Here is a 20,415-nt window from a genome sequence, read left to right on the forward strand (position 1 = left end):
TGTACTCATGTGCAGATATCAAAGTTTGTTTCAGACTTAGGTTATGGAAATTATGATTTTTTTTCATACTTTGGTAGATAACTTTGCAAGGGAGCATCTGAATGTGCCAAGTAATACCTCATTTTGAAGACAGTATTGCTGGTTCCAACATGGTAAAATAATTGTGCCTGTATGTTGGACACATGTGCAGATATCAAAGTTTGTTTGAGACTTATGGTTATGGAAATTATGATTTTTTTCATATTTTGGTAAATAACTTTGCAAGGGAGCATCTGAATGTGCTAAGTCATACCTCATTTTGAAAAGATTATTTATAGTTCTAACATGGTAAAAGAATGGTACCTGTATGTTGTACTCATAGGCAGATATCAAAGTTTGTTTCTGACTTAGGTTATGGAAATTATGATTTTTTTCATATTTTGGTAAATAACTTTGCAAGGGAGCATCTGAATGTGCCAAGTAATATCTCATTTTGAAGACAGTATTGCTGGTTCTAGTTTGGTAAAAGAATTGTGCCAGTATGTTTGACACGTGCAGATATCAAAGTTTGTCTGAGACTTATGGTTATGGAAATGATTATTTTTTTCATATTTTGGTAAATAACTTTGCAAGGGAGCATCTGAATGTGCCAGGTAATATCTCATTTTGAAGACAGTATTGCTGGTTCTAACATGGTAAAATAATTGTGCCTGTATGTTTGACACATGTGCAGATATCAAAGTTTGTTTTGGACTTTTAGGTTATGAAAATTATGATTTTTTTTCATATTTTGGTAAATAACTTGACAAGGGAGCATCTGAATGTGCTAAGTAATACCTCATTTTGAAAAGATTATTTATAGTTCTAACATGGTAAAAGAATGGTACCTGTATGTTGTACTCATAGGCAGATATCAAAGTTTGTTTCCGACTTAGGTTATGGAAATTATGATTTTTTTCATATTTTGGTAAATAACTTTGCAAGGGAGCACCACATTGTGTGAAATAATGCATCATTTTGAAGACAGTGTTACTCCTTACATCATGGTAAAAGAACTGTGTCTGTGCACTGTACACACGCACAGATATCACAGTTTGTTTAGTCTTGTACGAGTATGAAAATTATACATTTCCAATACTTCTCATTATTATGCCCATATCTTTGCGAGGGAGCATGGTAATCACACAAATTATACATCATTTTGAAGCTGACATTCAGATGCACAACTTCTACACTGATATGTAGGCTCTCTCCGTTACAGGTGATGAGATATTATGCTTTGTTTATTTATCAATTATGAGAAATAATATACTAATCATATTTCTGTGAATATCTCATGAAAGGAGTGTCACACAGTTATGGTTAAAGTATCATTTTAAAGCTGACATTCATACTAACAAATTAAATTCAAATTGTATGGGTCTGCATGGTACATAGATCAAGATATTGTGCTTTGCTTTTCCAAAAAATTAAAAAAATTGCACAATATCAGCATTCCTTGCCAAATATTTCATTATGACTTTGATATGCACTATCAACATTTACACTGTTGGAAAGGTCAGTGTCTGCTGAACAACTTTCGCGGTTACATTTTTAGTGTAGCTCTTATAGCTAAAGAGTTATGAGCATTTGTTTTCTGTATAGTATTACAAATGGATTTTCTGAAAATGAGCTCAGGCTGCTCTGTTGTTCCTATGGTGGAATTCAGCAGGCAGCTTTTCCTGAGCTGCTCTGGAGTGAATGAGTTAACTCATCCCTGAACTCCACCTTACAATTACCCTTTTTCAATTTCCACCATTTGATCCTTGGTGCTGCCCTCACACTCCTCCTCCTCTTCTTGATCACCAACGTCATCCTACAAACCACCATCCTATGCTGCCTAACTACACTTTCCCCGGTCACCACTTTACAGTCTCCAATCTCCTTCAAACTGGCCCTCCTACATAAGATATAATCCACCTGTGTGCATTTTCATCCTCTCTTGTATGTCACCCTTTGCTCCTCCTTCTTTTTAAAATACGTATTTACCAGAGCCATGTCCATCCTTTTCGCAAAATCCACTACCATCTGACCTTCTGCATTCCTTTGTTTAACACCATACCTACCCATCACTTCCTCATCACCTCTGTTCCCTTCACCAACATGCCCATTGAAATCTGCTCCAATCACTACTCTCTCACCCTTGGGTACAGTCATCACCACTTCATCCAACTCACTCTAAAAATTTTCTTTCTCATCCATCGCACACCCAACTTGTGCAGCATATGCACTAACAACATTCATCATTACACCAGCAATTTCCAGCTGCATAAACATCACTCTATCTGACACTCTTTTCACCTCCAAAACATTCTTAGCATCCTGTTCCTTCAGGATAACTCCTACACCATTTCTCCTCCCATCCACACCATGATAAAACAATTTGAACCTACCTCCGATACACTTAACCTTACTCCCCTTCCATCTGATCTCTTGCACACACAATATACCAACCTTCCTTCTGTCCATCATATCGGCTAGCTCTCTCCCTATACCAGTCATACCGCCAACATTTAAAGTTCCAACCTTCACTACCACAGTCCTAGCCTTTCTCCTCTCTTCCTGCCTTCGGCCATGCCTTCCACCTCTTCTCCTCCTTCGGCCAATAGTAGCCCAATTCCCGCCAGCACCCTGTCGGCTAACAGTACTGGTGGCAGTCGTTGTTAGCTCAGGCCTTGACCGATCCGGTATGTAAATATTAACTGGTGTCCGCTTGAATTATTTGGCGAAGTTTTACGCCGGATGCCTTTCCTGATGCAACCCTCCCCATTTATCTGGGCTTGGGACCGGCACAAAGAAATGCACTGGCTTGTGCATCCCCAGTGGCTGGGTTAATATTAGTATGACTGTAATGTGCAATTTTTAATGTAAGTATTGCTGTAATGTGCTATTTGAATTGTTTGTACTGTTTCTCCATCTCTCACTATATACTACTAGTAGAACAACGCCAATTTGAATAGTCTGTATTGTCTTCCATCTCTCACTAGATAAATACTACTAGTAGAACAAATGCTTTTTCTACACTTTGTATAATATTAGTTTTGCTGTAATGTGCTATTTTTTTATGTAATTGGAGCTTTTCTCCCCGGGCCTCTGCTGAAAATGGACCTCGTCCAGTCAGACCTTCCCAGTTAACAAAAATAAAATAAAATAAATATTTCTGTAGTTATTAATCCTGACTTTTTCACTGATAATGTATGATCATTACATGACTAAGGTTTTCTGCTCTGGCCCTTTTTTCAATCAGTACTTTGTAAAACTATTTTTTAATATATTTATTTTATTATCCCTTGTGACATAGGCAAACTTACATTTATAGAAAAGTAATCAAACCATTCAAAAAGTTCACATTTACAAATGTTATACATCACAGCTCCATTAGACACCCTATTCACCAAAGCCTGAGTACTGGATTCATCCCAGCTGAATATAGGACAGCCACTGTCATCCCTCTACACAAAGGTGGAGTGTCCATTGATCCAGGCAGTTATAGGCCCATCAGCCTAACTAGCCTGATCTGCAAAGCAATGGAATGCATTATCATGGACCTTATAAACAAGGACACTGGCAACCTCCAAATGCTTGACCCTACACAGTTTTGTTTTGTCAAAGGGAGATCATGCCTGTAAAACTTGGTTGACTTCTTTGAAACAGTCGCCAAAGCCATGAATGAGGGGAAGACTGTGCACACTGCCTACCTTGACCTAGCCAAAGCCTTTGACACTATTTCCCATTCGAGCATAATAGATAAACTCTCCCAGCTAGGCATCAACCCATATGTTACCAGATCGGTAGCTAACTAGTTCACTGATAGAACCCACTCAGTCAAAGTAGGGGAAGCCACCTCTAGTAGTAGACCCGTAACGAGTGGTGTACCCCAAGGATCGGCCTTGGGGCCTCTACTGTTTGGGATATACTTTTCCGAGGTGCAAGCCAAAACCAGTAGTCTGTGGCTGACCAAGATGACTGCAAGCTGGGTGCTGTCTTAAATTCTCCTAGTGATGTGAACATCCTCCAAGAGGGCCTTACCCAAACTAATGACTGGTGCCAGAAGCATGGCCTCAAACTGAATGCCAAGAAATGCATTATTATCCCCTTTGAGGAAAATGTCATCCCCACTAATTATCACATTAATAACGTACTAAGCATGCAATCAGTCGTGAGGGGCTTGGGCACCCAGGTTGATAACAACATGACTTTTGACCACCACATTGTCTCTGTTGTATGGAAGGCTTTCTACATGGCCCACCTTATAAATAAGGGTATTTCATCCAGGAACAACAGGTCATAACATCCCTGTACTACTCCCTTATCACACCATTATCGAGTACAATGCCCTCTTCTGCATGTACCTTGCCAAGCACATGCAGCAGTTGGAGAATTCACAGAGGTTCCTGACCAGGAAGATCCAGGGTCTCAAACACCTGTCCTATACAGATAGGCTAAAAGCACTGTCCCTCTACTCAGTCTCATACAGACTGCTCAGAGGTGACCTGTGTCTGGCATACAAAGACATTTCAGACCCAGCCTTGATGGAGTTGCTGCATATCCGTAAGACAAACTCCACTCACACAACCCACATTCAAGGCCTTAACCTGGTCTGTGACATTAATAGAACTTGTTGGTGGGATAAATTTCTGTCCCAAAAACTCCCCGTCTGTGGAATGAACTCCCTCTCCATGTCAAGCAGAGTACCTCTCTAGCCGTCTTTAAGAGGAAGCTGGATGACTGGATGGGAAACAGAAAATATACCCTTGGGATCCTACCTGTGTCCCTGCTGGACTGGAAAACAGGTGCTGACTGAGGGAACATGGGCGAAATTCTTGGCTAATTTTATAAGGGACTCTGAAAACCTATGAACCTATATATCATATAATCAAATCAACATTACATAAATTGTTCAATTCCTGCCCTCTCTTAAACATCATTCCTCCTCCAAAACATTTTTTTCTGAATGTATTGTTCCCACAATTTCCATTTTTCTATGTAATTTACTCCTATCCTTTTCTAAAGATCCCACTTCCTGTTCATTTATCTCTGCTATAATATTTACTACTTCAAGTATGGTTGGCTTAGACTGTGATTTCCATTTTTAAGTGATTGCCTTTTTGGCAGCCACAATAATTAAGTTGAACAAGGCCTTACTATATCTGGGCAATTCAGATCCTGAATCTCAGCTTAAAAACAAAACTTCCTTGGTTAGACTCATTTGCTCACCCACTATTCCTGACAGAGTACTCTGTATGGAATTTTTAAAGCTTGCCAACTCATTATACTCTGAGATCATATGCTCCCAGGTACCTCTTTCCTCCCCATTACAACTTTGCCAGCTACCTGAGGAAAAATTCTTTGGTAACCATTTTTTTTTAAATGTGTAGCAATGATGTTCATTGGGAAGGGAGAAGATGATGAACCTTAGGATTTTGTTTTTGGTCACTTACAGTATGTGGGTTTTGTGGTAAAAGTAGGGCATTTAATGGTAGGCAATATTGTAATCTTAGCAAAAGAATATTATAGTTTGCTAGAACCTCCAAAAGTCATTCTCCATTGCCTACTGATCAGTGGCATAGCTTGAATTTGTGTCGCCTGGGGCTGTCTGAGTTTGCTGCCCTTCCCCCCTCACAAAATCATGGTCGAATGGGGCCCCCATACACAGCCATCCCTCCTGCAGCCATTCCAATGTCCCATTACTTGGCTATTTCACCCTATTTACCATAAACACTAATGTGCATACTGCTTTTCTTCTACAATGATTATTTGATTTCATTTAAAACTTTTATTTTACATTTTATAGCACAAACACTAATAGACATCTGCTAAACAAAGCAATACAGTGTCACAATGAAAATATACTTAGCATTAAAACTTCTCTGCCCTTGAAACTCACATTCATTGAAACAGCATTGGAACCCACACTCAAAGAAAATTTATCTGGCCAGTGGCAGATAAAGATTACCTGTGGGTGTTTTCAAATCATAGGCCCTTTGCCCCTTCCTGATTGTATTAAATTATATTCCATGTATAATATGCAGCACACTTCTTAGAGCACGTTTTAAATTTATTGTTTTGAACATTTTTTTCAGTAAGCAATGAAACAAAATACATGAACCAATAATGACAAAACTGCTCAATTCAGAACATTTCCATCATAAAAGTGTACTCAAACTTCCACAGTCCACCAGTATCAGTAAATATCTAAATAATTCCAGATTAAAGAGATCTGTAACTAATGAAGAGGTTGCTGCTAGCAAACAACTTTATATTTCATTGTTTCATCTACAAATAAAGTGCCTGTTGCCCTTGAGGAATAAATTGCCTATGTTACATTAAAAATGATAAGCTATTAATATTGCAATAGGGAATGGATGGCAAACTGATAACAGGTTCATAATTACTAGGTATCTCTGCCAAAGAAGACATTCTCAGGACTACAGCATCCACCCTCTTTAAAAGTACAACAAAGTACAGTATAAGCAATCCATCTACATACTATGGGAGTAAAACCCACAGCCTTCTGCATCAAAAGCAAGTATTTTACCTGTTGTGCTACTCACAACACAAACAGACTTGGCATAAGCAGCACTAAACTCTTCTCTCCCTGAAGAACTATGCAGCACAAGACATCTGGAAAAAAACAACATTTATGGGGGGGGGAGTAAAGTCCCCAAAAAACAGGGACACATTTTAAACATTGCTTGTATAATCTTGGTAAGTTGCTAGAATAATATGTTTTCTGTTACCATGCCTTTCCTGAAAGATAGGAAGACAAGATAGTAAGACTGAAACTTAAAAGGCTATCATTATTTAGTGAATTCAGTTCTCACTGATTTGCTACAAAACCACAAATTTTAAGAGGAACAGACCAAAAGGTTATATGAGCCAAACATTGAACCAAAGTGAATCACAAGTGGTGCACACACACACGCGCACACACGCACACACACGCGCACACACACACACACACACACACACACACACACACACACACACACACACACACACACACACACACACACACACACACACCAATAAGATTTCTGAGTGCTTGTTTAAATAGAGATTTCTGAAACACACATAGCTTTTAAAGTAGACAGACTGCTAATTACTTAATTATGCTTAGCCTTTGAATTGTACTAGTATCAAGTAATCAATTACTTAGCAACCATAATTGTCTGTGTATCTATTGGATGGAATGGCCTAGGGGAATACTATCTTTGTATTTAGTTCATGGTGTTTTAGTTGTTGAGTATGATCTGAAGAAGCAAAAGTGGTTTTGCGAAAGTGCTCATCATTTTTTATTAAAGTCTTGGCTTGTTTTATCTACTCACTTTGTTTCTGCTGCATTTTTTCTTGTTTTTTTCCATTGAGTTCTGCTGCACTGATGAAGCACTCTCTGGTCTGCTTAAAATAGATTTCTGCCATTAGCGGCAAACAGTTCTGCTCATGCACTGAATAAATAGTGCTGCTGCACTGATGAACCACTCTCTGGTCGCTTAAAAATAGATTTCTGCAGCTGCTGGTAAAATACACATACAATAAGCAGAGCCGTAGTGACACAGTTTTTCTATTTGATAGCATAAAATTCTTTTTTGTTTCTCTCACCTGAAAGACCTGCTATGGCATGTAGTTGGGTGCTGGGCAATTGTTGCACTGCTGCTATATTCCCTCCAAACAGTTCAAAATAACAGTCCAAATAACAGTCCAATGAAGCTGATGTCAGTCACACACACACCCTGTAGGTTGGTAATGCGTGGTTACATCAGCCATAAATTTAATGTTGTAATACAAATAAATAAATAAATAAAAAATAAAAAAATGTGAATGAAAGGGTCCACTTGGGAATTTGTGGCACCCCATTATTTTGCCCTCAAAACCTGTAAATACAGAGGAATTCGGTATGGTTAAGAAGTATGATCTGTGTATAAAATTAAAAGGACTAAAACATTTTACTGCTTGTATCTTGCTATCAATATCCATAGGTAAAAGCTTCCAGTTTCTAGTTTCTCAGTTTTTGTATTATCTTTTATTTAATTTCTTTCCACATACCCTTAGCTGCCATAACCAAGTCCTATGTAATCCATACTTCTAAATATTCCATTTTATTATGTCCCCATAAACATGGGTATTGCTGAACCAATTCATGCATGGGTATGGGTCTATATTAAAATACTGTCAAGGAAAATAGAAGTCAAACCAGACAGTTTATTAGTGGCAACCTGAAGAAGTCCTTTTTGAGAGGACGAAACCTGGGTTAACGTGTGTATTTGTGTTTTCTGGTTGCTGCTAATAAACTTTCTGGTTTAACTTCTATTTTCCTTGACAGTATTGTCAGTTTACTGGTTGCAAGTTTGGTCTATATTAAAATACCAAAACCTCACTTACGCGAATACCTAAACACCGACACATAAATAGAAAACTGCAAAACACCGAACGTCCTGAAGTGCGAAATTCTAAATATCAAACTGCCATAGTTGGCCAACCCCACTTCCTGCTATGTACTACCTACCCAAACAAAATAAATAATCCACACTTCCCCATATCTACACTTCACCCATATATCCCATATCCTAATCATTCAATGCACAGAAATGTATCTAACTATAAACAAACAACACCCAACTATGGGAAAAGTATAATTTACGTATAGATTCAGCTACACAACTATATTACTATACATACACTTAACATAACCCTACTTTTAACCCCAAAGTAAAAGTTGCATGTATTACTATGTATGCACTTACCTTAATCCGCACCCTAACCCTAAGGTCCGTAACTATTGCACATTTATGTTAGGGAGCTATACCGGATAAGGGCCAAGTATGACAATTCGATATTTTGAATTTTTTGCTTCAGGACATTCGGTGTTTTCACAGTTCGCTATTTATGTGCCGGCATTTAGGTATTCGCGTAAGTGAGGTTTCGCTATTTTAATATAGACCTGTGGGTACATACTTTATCTTTACCTAATTTGCCTTTGTTTTAGTTTCATTGATTTTGTATCCAAAAAAAGATTTGAAACTGCCTAAAAATGTTCCACAACACTGAAATGTCATTTTCTGGTTTTATAACATATAAAATATGTGCAAATAGAGCCAAATTTTCTTCATTATCATACCAATTATATCCTTGAATTTCTGAAGCCCTAAGTTTCTTTGTCAGTGGTTCTAACTATAATGCAAATAACAAAGGGGAAAAAAGACATCCCTGCCTGGTTCCCCTGCTCAAACAGAAATTATCAGAGAGGAACCCACACACTTTAATTTTCACTTTCGCTCCCTCATATATAACCTCCTGATCATACTTAAAATTTTATAAGGGAATGCAAATGATTCCATTGTTCTGCTCATAAACTCCCAGCTTACTCTATCAAATGTTTTCTCTGCATCAATACCTACCAACAGCAGTGTTAGTTTCTTACATTCTGCTTGCCTCCGGATCATCAGTGTTCTGCAGTGTTGTCAAATGTTTGCCTACCTTCCACAAAACAACATTGATCTATCAATTTTGGCATCACCTTTGCCATTGCTTTAACCATTATAGACATAAACACTTTATGATCATGGTTTAGGATTGAAATGGGCCTGTATGAAGATGGATCTGATGGGTCTTTACCTCCTTAAGGTATTACAGCCACCACAGCTTTCTTACAGGATTTTTGTGCTTCTGCTCCTCTTAAGATACTGTTAAACAAAACCTTCCATATCTTTATCAGTTTTTTCCCTCCTAGCTTCCAAATTTCCACAGGAATACCATCTATTCCTGGGGACTTTCCTATGGAATTGTTATGCATCATCGTTTTTATCTCATCTCCTCCTATCCTGTTAGTAATTGAGCCTCATCTACCTCTAACCCTGGCATATTTAATTCTTCCATAAACATTTCCATTTGTACCTTTTCTTGATTTCCATATTTCTCTGCTTTATACAAACTTTAATAAAATTTCTGAAATATTTCTAGTACTTCTACAGGATCTCTTGTTATCTTCCTTGTTATAGGCTCCCTAAGCTTGGCAACAACCCTTTCTACGTTCTGTTGCCTGAGTCTTTTGCTAAAAATTTTTGTGCTCTGGAGTATTTATCAAAAAAAAGTTGCTTAACAGCAATCTTTCTATACTTGTGTATATTAGCAAGGTAATCTCTTATTTTCTATTTAGCATTCTGCAATTGCTACTCCTCTTGTTCTGTGAGACTCCCCCTATTCTGCAATACTTTAACATTTGTCAGTCCCTCTAAACAATTCTTATTACTTCTTAACCGTATTTCGCTTTCTTTTATTTCCACCCTATTTTAAATTCCACTTTAATTTTATCCCACTCCTCAGCTATATTTTCAGAAGAAATTTCTATTTTCTCTAATATCTCCTGAATAATTTCCAACACCCAATTCCTTAAATTCCTCTCTCGTAATGCTTACATTTCTTAATACAAAAGCAGAAGAAAGAAAGATAAGAGGAAGGAGAAAAAAACGTTTTCACATACAGGTACAATTAAAAATACTTTGCTATAAAATATGCAGTTTATATTGTGAAAAATTTCATAGAAATACTGTTAAGAATGAAATTATTTTACTTACAGTTACCTTTTTTTTTCTTCTTCCCCTCCCCTCACAGTCCTTCCAAACATTAATGACATTAAGTGAGGGCAAATGTTTTTTACTTTCCCACAAGTTTAACAAAGCCAACAAAAGTCCACTCATCACTTATTCTTATACAAACGTATTTCACGAATGCAGTTGATGCTTTGCAGTCTCAATTTATTCACTAATTTCTATGTCGCTGGTCTTCTTCATGTTCTTCTCTATCTCCTAGCTCTAGATTCTGGTTCAATTCCAAGGTGCTCCTGATTCTTCTGGTCAACTCCTGTACTTTTATGTGTCTCTCAAGCATTTTCCTTTCGAACAATGTAAAAGGTTTCTTTGGCAAAGTCTCTCCATGTGCTTTATTATCAGAAGAAAGGGAAGTAGAGTCTCCTTCTGCTTGATGGGTCACTTTTGTTGGACAAACTTTTGCATTTCCTACTTAGCCTGTTCTGTATCAAAAATGACTTTGATCCTCCAGGAAAAAAATATTCTGAAGACAGCTGGATGCAGCAGCTCAAATCTCATACCTGCCTCTCACCATGCCCTGTTTACTGGAATAAATTTGTTTCTGTTTTGCCTGGTGCACAGTGAATAATCATTTTCCACAAACACTCTACTGTCTCCAACTTTGCCATTTTGCCACAGTTTTATTAGGATTAACTCTTTCTGCTGGTAGGTTTGCATTTTTACCAATAAAGGTCTTGGCTGTTTTCTCATTGTCAGATTTGGAGCATACACAAGGTGTGCTCTTAATTAACAGTTCCTTCTATAGAATACCAGTCCAGTTGATAATTTGTGCCTTCATAAAATTACTATAGTCTGTTCTTTCTGGTTTCTCTAATACTTCAGAAAATCACAGATTTTCCCTATGTGCCATGTCCTCTAATTCTACCATTTTTTGAAACAATTCTTCTTGAACAGTCTCATACTTAACTAGTCTTGTCTTCATTTTGATCTCAATTTTTATCATCTGAATATCTGTTTAAAGCTTCTTCTATTTTTCCATCCTCTTGTTATTTGAGTTGATGTACTCCTTCAGTTTTTCATCTATTTTAATCAGCTCTGAGCACATTTGAATTATTTTTCCTTCTAGATTACTGGAAGCCATGTCTTGCACCAAAGCTGGAGCTTGAACTGCTTTTTGATGAACAGCTGCAGGATTCTTGCCAGACAGTATTTTCTCTTCAGCTTTTCTAGTTGATTTTCTTTCAGGTTCTCTTAGTTTATTCTTTGCTGTCATCCAGGCAGTGTACTTACTAGCCAGTAACTAAATTTTACTCAAGATGACAACATCACTGGCTGTTGTTTCTCAGTTTCTGTTTTCAGACAGGGAGAGAAGATCAGTGTGTAGCATTTTGAAAGTCCAACCTGTTCTGGCTTTTAGCCTCTATTCAGGTTGTTGCTTTTGTCCCAGCCATACAATTCTGCAATTTTAAAAGAAAATAATCACTTGGAATCCTCAGTTGCTTGATGTGTCAGCAACAGCATTATTCCATTGCAGTCCACAGTATGGTCCTATATTTGATACATTGAGATTTATAAACAGCGATCAAACAGAGAAGCACTTACTCCTGACACTACTTCCCTTCCATGATAGGAGAGCCATACTATTACTTTTAAGTGGCCCTGAGAAGGTATAATAGCAATAATGGGGTTCTTGACCCCACCATGGAGGGTAGTACCTTTGGGGAAGCTTAAGCATCTTATGCATGATGTCTTGCCCTGATGTTGTGTTATTTCAGGATGAACCTCACTGTCATCACAACTGCTTATTACATGACCATTATTTACACCTGAATTTAGAGGCGATAGAAGGGGAAGAGTGCAAATGCTATTATGGTCTAGGATATAGTGACAAAGAGTTTGATGCTAATTTGATAGTGCAAAGAGAAGAAAAGTATGTTGTTGTCTTTCGACCTTTCCCGGTTAGGGGTCACCACAGCGGAACTCCGGTCTACTAATGATTGGCAGTAGATTTTGAGAAACGCCGAGGTGCCAGCTCGATGTTCAACCTTCAATGAAGGCATGCCCGTTTACGCATGTCTTTCGAACGCCCACCCAACCATGAGGAGGACATGCAGACTCCACACAGAAGGCACTCCCCGCACTCCAGCCGAGAATCGAACGGGAGAACCTCTTGCTGTGAGGCAACAATGCTACCGCTGCACCACCGTGGAGTAAAGAGAAGAAAAGTATGGTAAGATAAAACAAGAAAGGAAACTATGAGACAAAAGCCTCTAGAGTGGGATATGGTTTCATAAGGCAATATAGTGGACCACAGCAGCTTAGTGTTTATTTATTTCTTTTCATACATCCAAAAAACATATGCATCTAAATAAATGATGTACATCAGCATTCATGTTATTTTAAAGGAATAGTCTTCTATTGATTAAGGTGAAAACTGAATGGTAACGGTTATCTTGTCTACTATGAACCAATCATATTTCTTGAAATTTTCAGGACTTTGTTTACCAGTGGCTGGAGCAGTACAGAGAAAATGGTATATAACATTCCTGGAGTTGCTCCAGACATGATGAATGCAATCATAGAATATGTTTACACTAGAAGTATCTCCATCACAGTTCACAACGTGGAGCAACTTCTGATTGCAGCAGATCAGTTTGATGTGTTAGGCCTTAAAAAGGATTGCTGTAAATTTCTTGAGTGTCATCTATGCATAGATAACTGCATTGGAATTTATAGGTTTGCAGACTACTACTATTGCCCTGAATTGAAACACAAAACCCAACTCTTCATTCTTTACAACTTTGAGAAGATTGTAAAAGTATCTGAAGAACTTTTGCAGCTCCCAGCTTTTGAACTTTCAGAAATAATTGAGAAAGATGATTTGAATGTCAAGCAGGAGAATGTGGTCTTCAAAGCTATTGTAAAATGGATATCTGGTGACCCACATGACAGGAAGAAATATATGCCACTTTTGCTTACAAAGGTACATTTTTATAACAATACAGTTCTGTTAATTTGCTCCACTACTCTGATTTATTCTGCTGATAATGCTAACCTAAATCTGTCATTGGATATTTAAGTATGGAACAGTTCTGTTTACTGATACATCTTTATTCATGCAAAGTAAATTGTAACAGTCTACAGAATTGTTTATTCTTTTGTTTTAGACTATGCATGGGAAAATATGAAATAACACCAAATGGAATGAACAAGTGCTCAAAATAAAACAACCAACAAAATAGGAAAAGGAGCACTCAGGAAGCAACACCCAGCAGGCAGAAGAAAATCTGTTTAATAATCACACCAGATAAAATGAACCACAGCAGCAGTACACACATAAATGCCCAACAGGTTAGAATGTGTTTTCGTCAGGATAAAGACTTCATCAGATGAATGCATACCTCACAAATATAACCTTATTTATACTACCAACAATGTAAAACAGTCAATCAAAGGCTAATTGATAGATTTAAAAAATGCAAAATATATAATACTCATTCCTTAAAAAACATCCAAAGACAATAAATAGGAGATATAAATACATAAAACTTTGATTCATTAATAAAAATGTTGTAAATGTAAAACCGTTAAAATTCATAAAACCTTCATGAAAGTAAGGACAAAATGCAAGCAGTTCATTAGTCATGATAATGCCATCTGGTGGGCTAAATGAAAATGACATGCTATAACTCAGCTGATCTGAGCTTTAAAACAGAGGCCAGGGAGACAGCTTCATTTAAACCCGGCAATTTTGTAGCTTCAAGAAATAGCTGCCAGAACAATTCTCTGTACTCCAGTCTTGTCTCCCATGGACCCGCCCCCCCATGTCTCTTTGCACAACTTCTAAAATAAAAAAGTGAAAACAAGCATCTTGACATGCTAACTTACGTTTATACAAAGAATTGTTAAAACATTTATTCTTTATGTCATAGTCATGCTCATAAATCCTGGTTTTTAACTTTTGTTTAGTTTTGCCCACATAAAAAGAAAAACATTTTTCACATCTTGCAATGTATACAAGACCATTTCTGTTCCAATTTGCAAAGAGAACTACAAATCAATTTGTCTCTGCAAGCTAAATAAAATAAAAAGTTTCACCTTTATAAATAAAAGGACACTGAGAATGACCACATTTAAAAGTGCCCACCTTTCCTTCTTTATTTAAAGCTTTGTTTGTATTATTTTCTAAAATGTTTTTAAAATGTTTTTAATGTTCCACCCTTTCCTATAAATTAGTTTAAAAGGCTCATCAAAAATCCCTTCCAGGTCAGAGATGTTCTTAAACCTATTCCATTCTTTCTCAAGGACGTCCCTTATTATTCCTGAGTCACCACTAAAATCTATCACAAAAGCTTCATCCAAACCATTAGTTTGTAAATCTGCTCTTGGCTCCCTGCTTCTAGATGGGGGTGTCCCTGCCCCTAAAATGGGTGCAAATCTACCTTTCCTTCCCTCAAGAACTTCATGCTCAATGTCTTTTAAAGCTCAGATCAGCTAAGTTATAGCATGTCATTTTCATTTACCCACCAGATGGCATTATCATGACTAATGAACTGCTTGCATTTTGTCCTTACTTTCATGAAGGTTTTATGAATTTTAACTGTTTTACATTTACAACATTTTTATTAATGAATTACAGTTTTATGTATTTATATCTCCTATTTATTGTCTTTGGATGTTTTTTAAGGAATGAGTATTATATATTTTGCACTTTTTAAATCTGTCAATTAGCCTTTGATTGGCTATTTTACATTGTTGGTAGTATAAATAAGGATAGATTTGTGAGGTATGCATTCATCCGATGAAGTCTTTATCCTGACAAAAATACATTCTAACCTGTTGGGCATTTATGTGTGTACTGCTGCTGTGGATCATTTTATCTGGTGTGATTATTAGGTTTTCTTCTGCCTACTGGGTGTTGCTTCCTGAGTGCTCCTTTTCCTATTTTGCTGGGAAAATATGAAGCTACAACCATATTAAGAACACACTTGTCAAATGTTTGTATTTACTCTTGGCTAATGTAATAATTAGCTTACTGACTATCTAACTATCTGTAACAGAAATTATTTAAATTATATTCTACTAATGATTAAAGGGGTTCCATTTTAAAATAGCACTATAGAGAATGCTGTATAGTTGCTAAGCAGGAGTTTTCTGGCTTTACACAGCTGTTGTGTCCTTGTGTGGATATGAAGGCATATTCTGAGAAAAACAGGGTGTTAAATTGGAAAAGGTCTACTTCATGAAGCACCACAGGATTATCCATCAGATGAGACACTAAACAGAAGTCCCATTTGCTTGATTTGGTGGTAGCTCAGGTGGATGTAAATGATTCCATGGCACCTACTAAATAGAATAGGGGTCCTTTATTTATATACAAAAATAACTATTATTTACAAAATATTTACATATTTACAAATATGTATAAATATACACATATATAAGTATACACATCTGTTTGCACATATTCAGAATTTCCTTTAGTCATACTAAATTTGCATCCTTATTAGACACCCACTCCTTTTTCCATAACCACTATCTGATTTTACTTACTATGGTTCTAAAATCCATTCACCATTAAACATAATTTTGTTTATTCTTTCATTCCATAAAACCCACATAGCATAAAATAAATTTTTATCTATTATTTTAACATATTATTTACCTCTTTTGTTATAATATTCATATTTAATCATATCCGTGTTTATTTTATTCACTTTTTTTGTATCTTAAAAAAACGTCTTTACATAGTTTTCCCCATAACTTTTTTACTCTTTTGCATTCAAAAACATGTTCGTAGTTTCTTCTTCTTGACAATGTAAACATATTCTGTCACTTTCTTTTTATATGGCATATTTGCTTTTACTGGCAATTTAACTATTACCAGTCTCTACAAAAAATTGTTACAGTCTAATGTCTGATTATGCCATTTGCTTTTTATTTTATAGCTTTAATTTTTCATCTGTTAGATTTTCCCATGGTTTTACATAGTTAGATTTTATCATTACATTGTTATATCATACCTGTCTATCTTATTCTATATCATCAATTTTTATTTTCCAGAAAAATATTTTTCTTGGTACTATTTTATTTCTTTGTTTATGCACTCTTTTTCTCTTTTACTCTTTTTTACCATACCTCCAAATTTATCATACTTATACAGTTTTTCTACTAATCTCTCATCTTTTTTATTTATCCACTTTAACACTTTGTACAAATTTAATGAAGCAGTGTATGCCACTGGGTTAATTAACCCTAAACCTCCTTCTTCTTTATTTACATACAAAACTCCTCTTTTTACTGGGTTTAATCTAGACCCCCATATAAATGAAAAGGAATTGGCTAAATAAATACACTTGCTAAGTATGCTTTTTTTCCATCATTACTAAATTTATTAAATAAGCCTTTTTTCTGAATGATAATTTACATCTTCTTCAGAAAAGACGTTTGCTTTATTTCTTCTATTGCTTTTCCCCATTGAATTCTACTTATATCTTTATTCCCAAATTTTATACCTAACATAGAAATTTCATTCATTGTAAAATATATACCCTTATCTTTACCACATCATCCAAACCTTTACTGTTTCTTTATTTAAAGCCATTCCTATCATCTCTAGACACTTGTTTGTGCAAATGATTACTTCTTTTATCCAATTTTTGTTTTTTTGCAATTATTATAATGCCATCTGCATATGTTAACAGGATAGGAATGTTTAACCCTTCAGGTGTTATATACCCCACCTCCTTCATTTTGTAATTTACTTTATATACTATCACATTCATAATTAATGCAAAGATTATACAGCTTATTAGACATCCTTATATTACACCATACTTCATATGTACTTTTTGGTTTAACCAATCATTTACAAGTATTTTACTTTATTATTACGATACACTGACATAGATAATTTCCTGACTTTCTCACTTATACTATATTCTTTCATTATTACCCATAGGATTTAATGTTCAGTTGTGCCAAATGCCTTATTAAGGTCTCCTATTATGATTTTGTTTCTTCTTTTCTGCTCATAATATCATCTGTAATTTCTCTATAATTAATGATACTTGACAGCCCTTCCCCTTTATACCGTATATCTTATCTTCCATAATATTTTCCATTTTAGTTTTAAATCTCTTTTGTATTATTTTCATAAAGATCTTATAATCATTCTTATTCAATGCTCTTGGTCTCCGTTTTTTTAATTCTGTTGTATATTCCTTCTTTCATATCAATTTAAGTATTCAACTACATAATTCTTTATTTATAAAACCTCCTTCATGTAACCATTCATTCAAAATATTTGAAAAATATATTTTTTTGCCAGTCTATTAATACATTTTATACATTTCATACCCTATTCCATCTGGGCCTGCAGCTAAATCTATATCAACTTGTCCTAATACGTTATCTAGCTCATTTCAAGAGATCTCCTTTTCCAACCCTTTAGTATCTTTTTCTGTTAACTTTTTTACTTTCCATGTTTTTTCACTACCTTCTTTTTTCTTTTAAAATTTCGTGTACTTATTGTACTACACTATTCATAACCCTTTCCTGGGTTCTTTCTATTTCTCTTTTTACATTTATTTTATTTCTCTCATTACATTATCATCTTCCTTAACTAATCTGCTTAAGTAACACCATGCTTCTATTTTCCCTTGTAAAAATATCTTTACTTATATAACAATTCTTATATTTTTTCTTGATTTCTTTCATATAATTTTTTTTATTTGTCAAAGTACTATCATTATGTTCTAAATCTTCCACTGCATCATTATATGTTCTTTTATATGTTTCTTTCTCTACATTTCTCACATCATATTGCCACTGTAAAAACATTTTTTTTTATTTTTCCTTAAATATATCCACAATTTAGACCAAACATCTACCATTCAGAGCAATTTTTATAAAATGTTCTCATAATAATATGATCTTTCCATAACTGTATTACTGATCTTTTTCCTTCTTCATTCCATACTTTACCATTTTCTTATATCTCTAGCCATATTGCAAAATGATCAGAAAATAATTTTTCAACTACCTACCCTTCTCCTATAACTAAACCCTTCCAATACTATAAAATACTCTATTTCAGTTCTATGCATACCCCTTTTGTCAGTCCATGAATTTGTGCCCCAAAGATTTAACTTACCATATCTTTTTAACTTATGACATTTTTCTTATTTCGTTTCCTTTCTTTTTAGGCTTGCTTCTTAAATCACAGTTAAAGTTTCCTGTTATTATAATATTCATATTTATAACTACATAGTCTAAAATCTGATTAAATAAGCATTCCCTTTCTTTACAGTTAGTATAAGCATATAATGCTATAATTCTATGCACTTGTTCTTTCCTTTTTAAATCTACAATGGTTAATCTTACCATTTATGCTAGAATTACATCTAATATCTTTACTGTATTTCTACAGAATATGACTATTCCAGAACATGTCTAATTTCCCAAATTCCAAGTTATCTTTACTCCCCATAGTTTCTCTTTCTCTGTTTTTAATCTTTCTTCATTGTTAAAAATCATATGTCTTCTAATATAATTGCATCTGCATCACATGTATTACACCACTCAAAATTCCTGTTCTTCTTACTTTATGCTTAATACTACTCAAATTTACAGAAAGGACTCTAAATTTTTCAGTTTCCCTTTTCCTTAGATTCATGGCTTCATATGTTCATAACTAATTACTTGGTTACCTTTCTTAATAGGCCATTCTAAGCCTAACCAATTTTCCCTTTTACTACCTCCCAGATTATGTCTTCTTCAGCACTTATTTCAGAATCTACTTCTATGTGCTCTTTATTATTTTTTCTCATCTAATTCTTCTTCCATTTCTACTTCAATTTCTTCTCTTTGTTCATTTTCTTCTCCTTCTTTTTCTTTTTCCTTACTATTATTTTCATATTTGCAATCCATCCATAAATGTCCAATTTTATTACATTTGTAACATTTCAATTCACATTTTTTGCATCATGTCCCATTTCCCCACAAATCTAACATTTTCTTTTGTCACAGTTACTTATCAAATGTCCTTCTTTCCAACAAAATTAAAAAAAAAAAACATGTTTTGGGTTGTCTCAAGTATTTTATAACACCCTATTTCCCTCTTCATTTATCATGCTGGTATTTGAATATTTTTCACTCTTTCTATTTTTAATACAATGTTACAATCCTAGCCACCAGTCCATAAACCCCTTTTGTCATAAACTTTTGCAATGTCCTGTACTTCTTTATATAAAGCTTTCAGATGTCCTTTCAAAGTCTCTGTTTCTACCTCTGCTCAAAATTGTGCATGAATCTTCTTTTTTGTTTCTTTGTTAAATGCTTTTATCACATAAAGATGCCATGGGTTACAGTCTTTCTTTTTTTCATGTTCTTCAAGAAAATTTTCCATTGAAAAAACAGTCTCAAATATAATGTCACAAAATGTCTTTGTTAAGAGTAAATGATCTTACCTCGTGTGCTTTTACACCCAAAGGTGCTATTAAATTGTCCCACACTTCATACCTGTCCATTTTTTGTCTTCTTTATTTTGAATCCTTAACATGTATTTCCATTTTTCATTTTCTTCTGCCTTTTTTCTGCTACTCCAATTTTAACTTCTTTTTCTCTGCATATGTTTTCTTTTCCATTTCACCACTATTCTTCAGGATTGTCTCTGCATCCTCCTTTTGTATTTTGTCACTGTGCACTATCATTTCTTTAGGTAAATCATTCTGCAGCCCTCCTGACTGGTGGGTTATAATTATACATCCATCATTTGCTGACTCATCTCCCTCAAACAGGTTTCTTTGAAACATTTCCTCAGAATCTTGCACACATTCTCTGGTCTTGG

At 35.2% G+C, this 20,415-nt stretch overlaps 1 protein-coding gene across 1 annotated transcript in view; it reads left to right on the plus strand.

The window, feature by feature from the left end:
- Window positions 1-20,415, plus strand: part of LOC122787992 (kelch-like protein 10) — a 115,487-nt gene that overhangs the window by 86,240 nt on the left and 8,832 nt on the right. Inside the window, exon 2 of the mRNA XM_044054919.1 lies at window positions 13,059-13,548. Within this exon, the coding sequence (XP_043910854.1) occupies window positions 13,059-13,548 (490 nt within the window). The remainder of the gene's footprint in view (window positions 1-13,058; window positions 13,549-20,415) is intronic.

The sequence above is a fragment of the Protopterus annectens genome, chromosome 13.part0 (genome assembly GCF_019279795.1).
Source record: "Protopterus annectens isolate FY-2018-M chromosome 13.part0, PAN1.0, whole genome shotgun sequence".
NCBI lineage: Eukaryota > Metazoa > Chordata > Ceratodontiformes > Protopteridae > Protopterus > Protopterus annectens.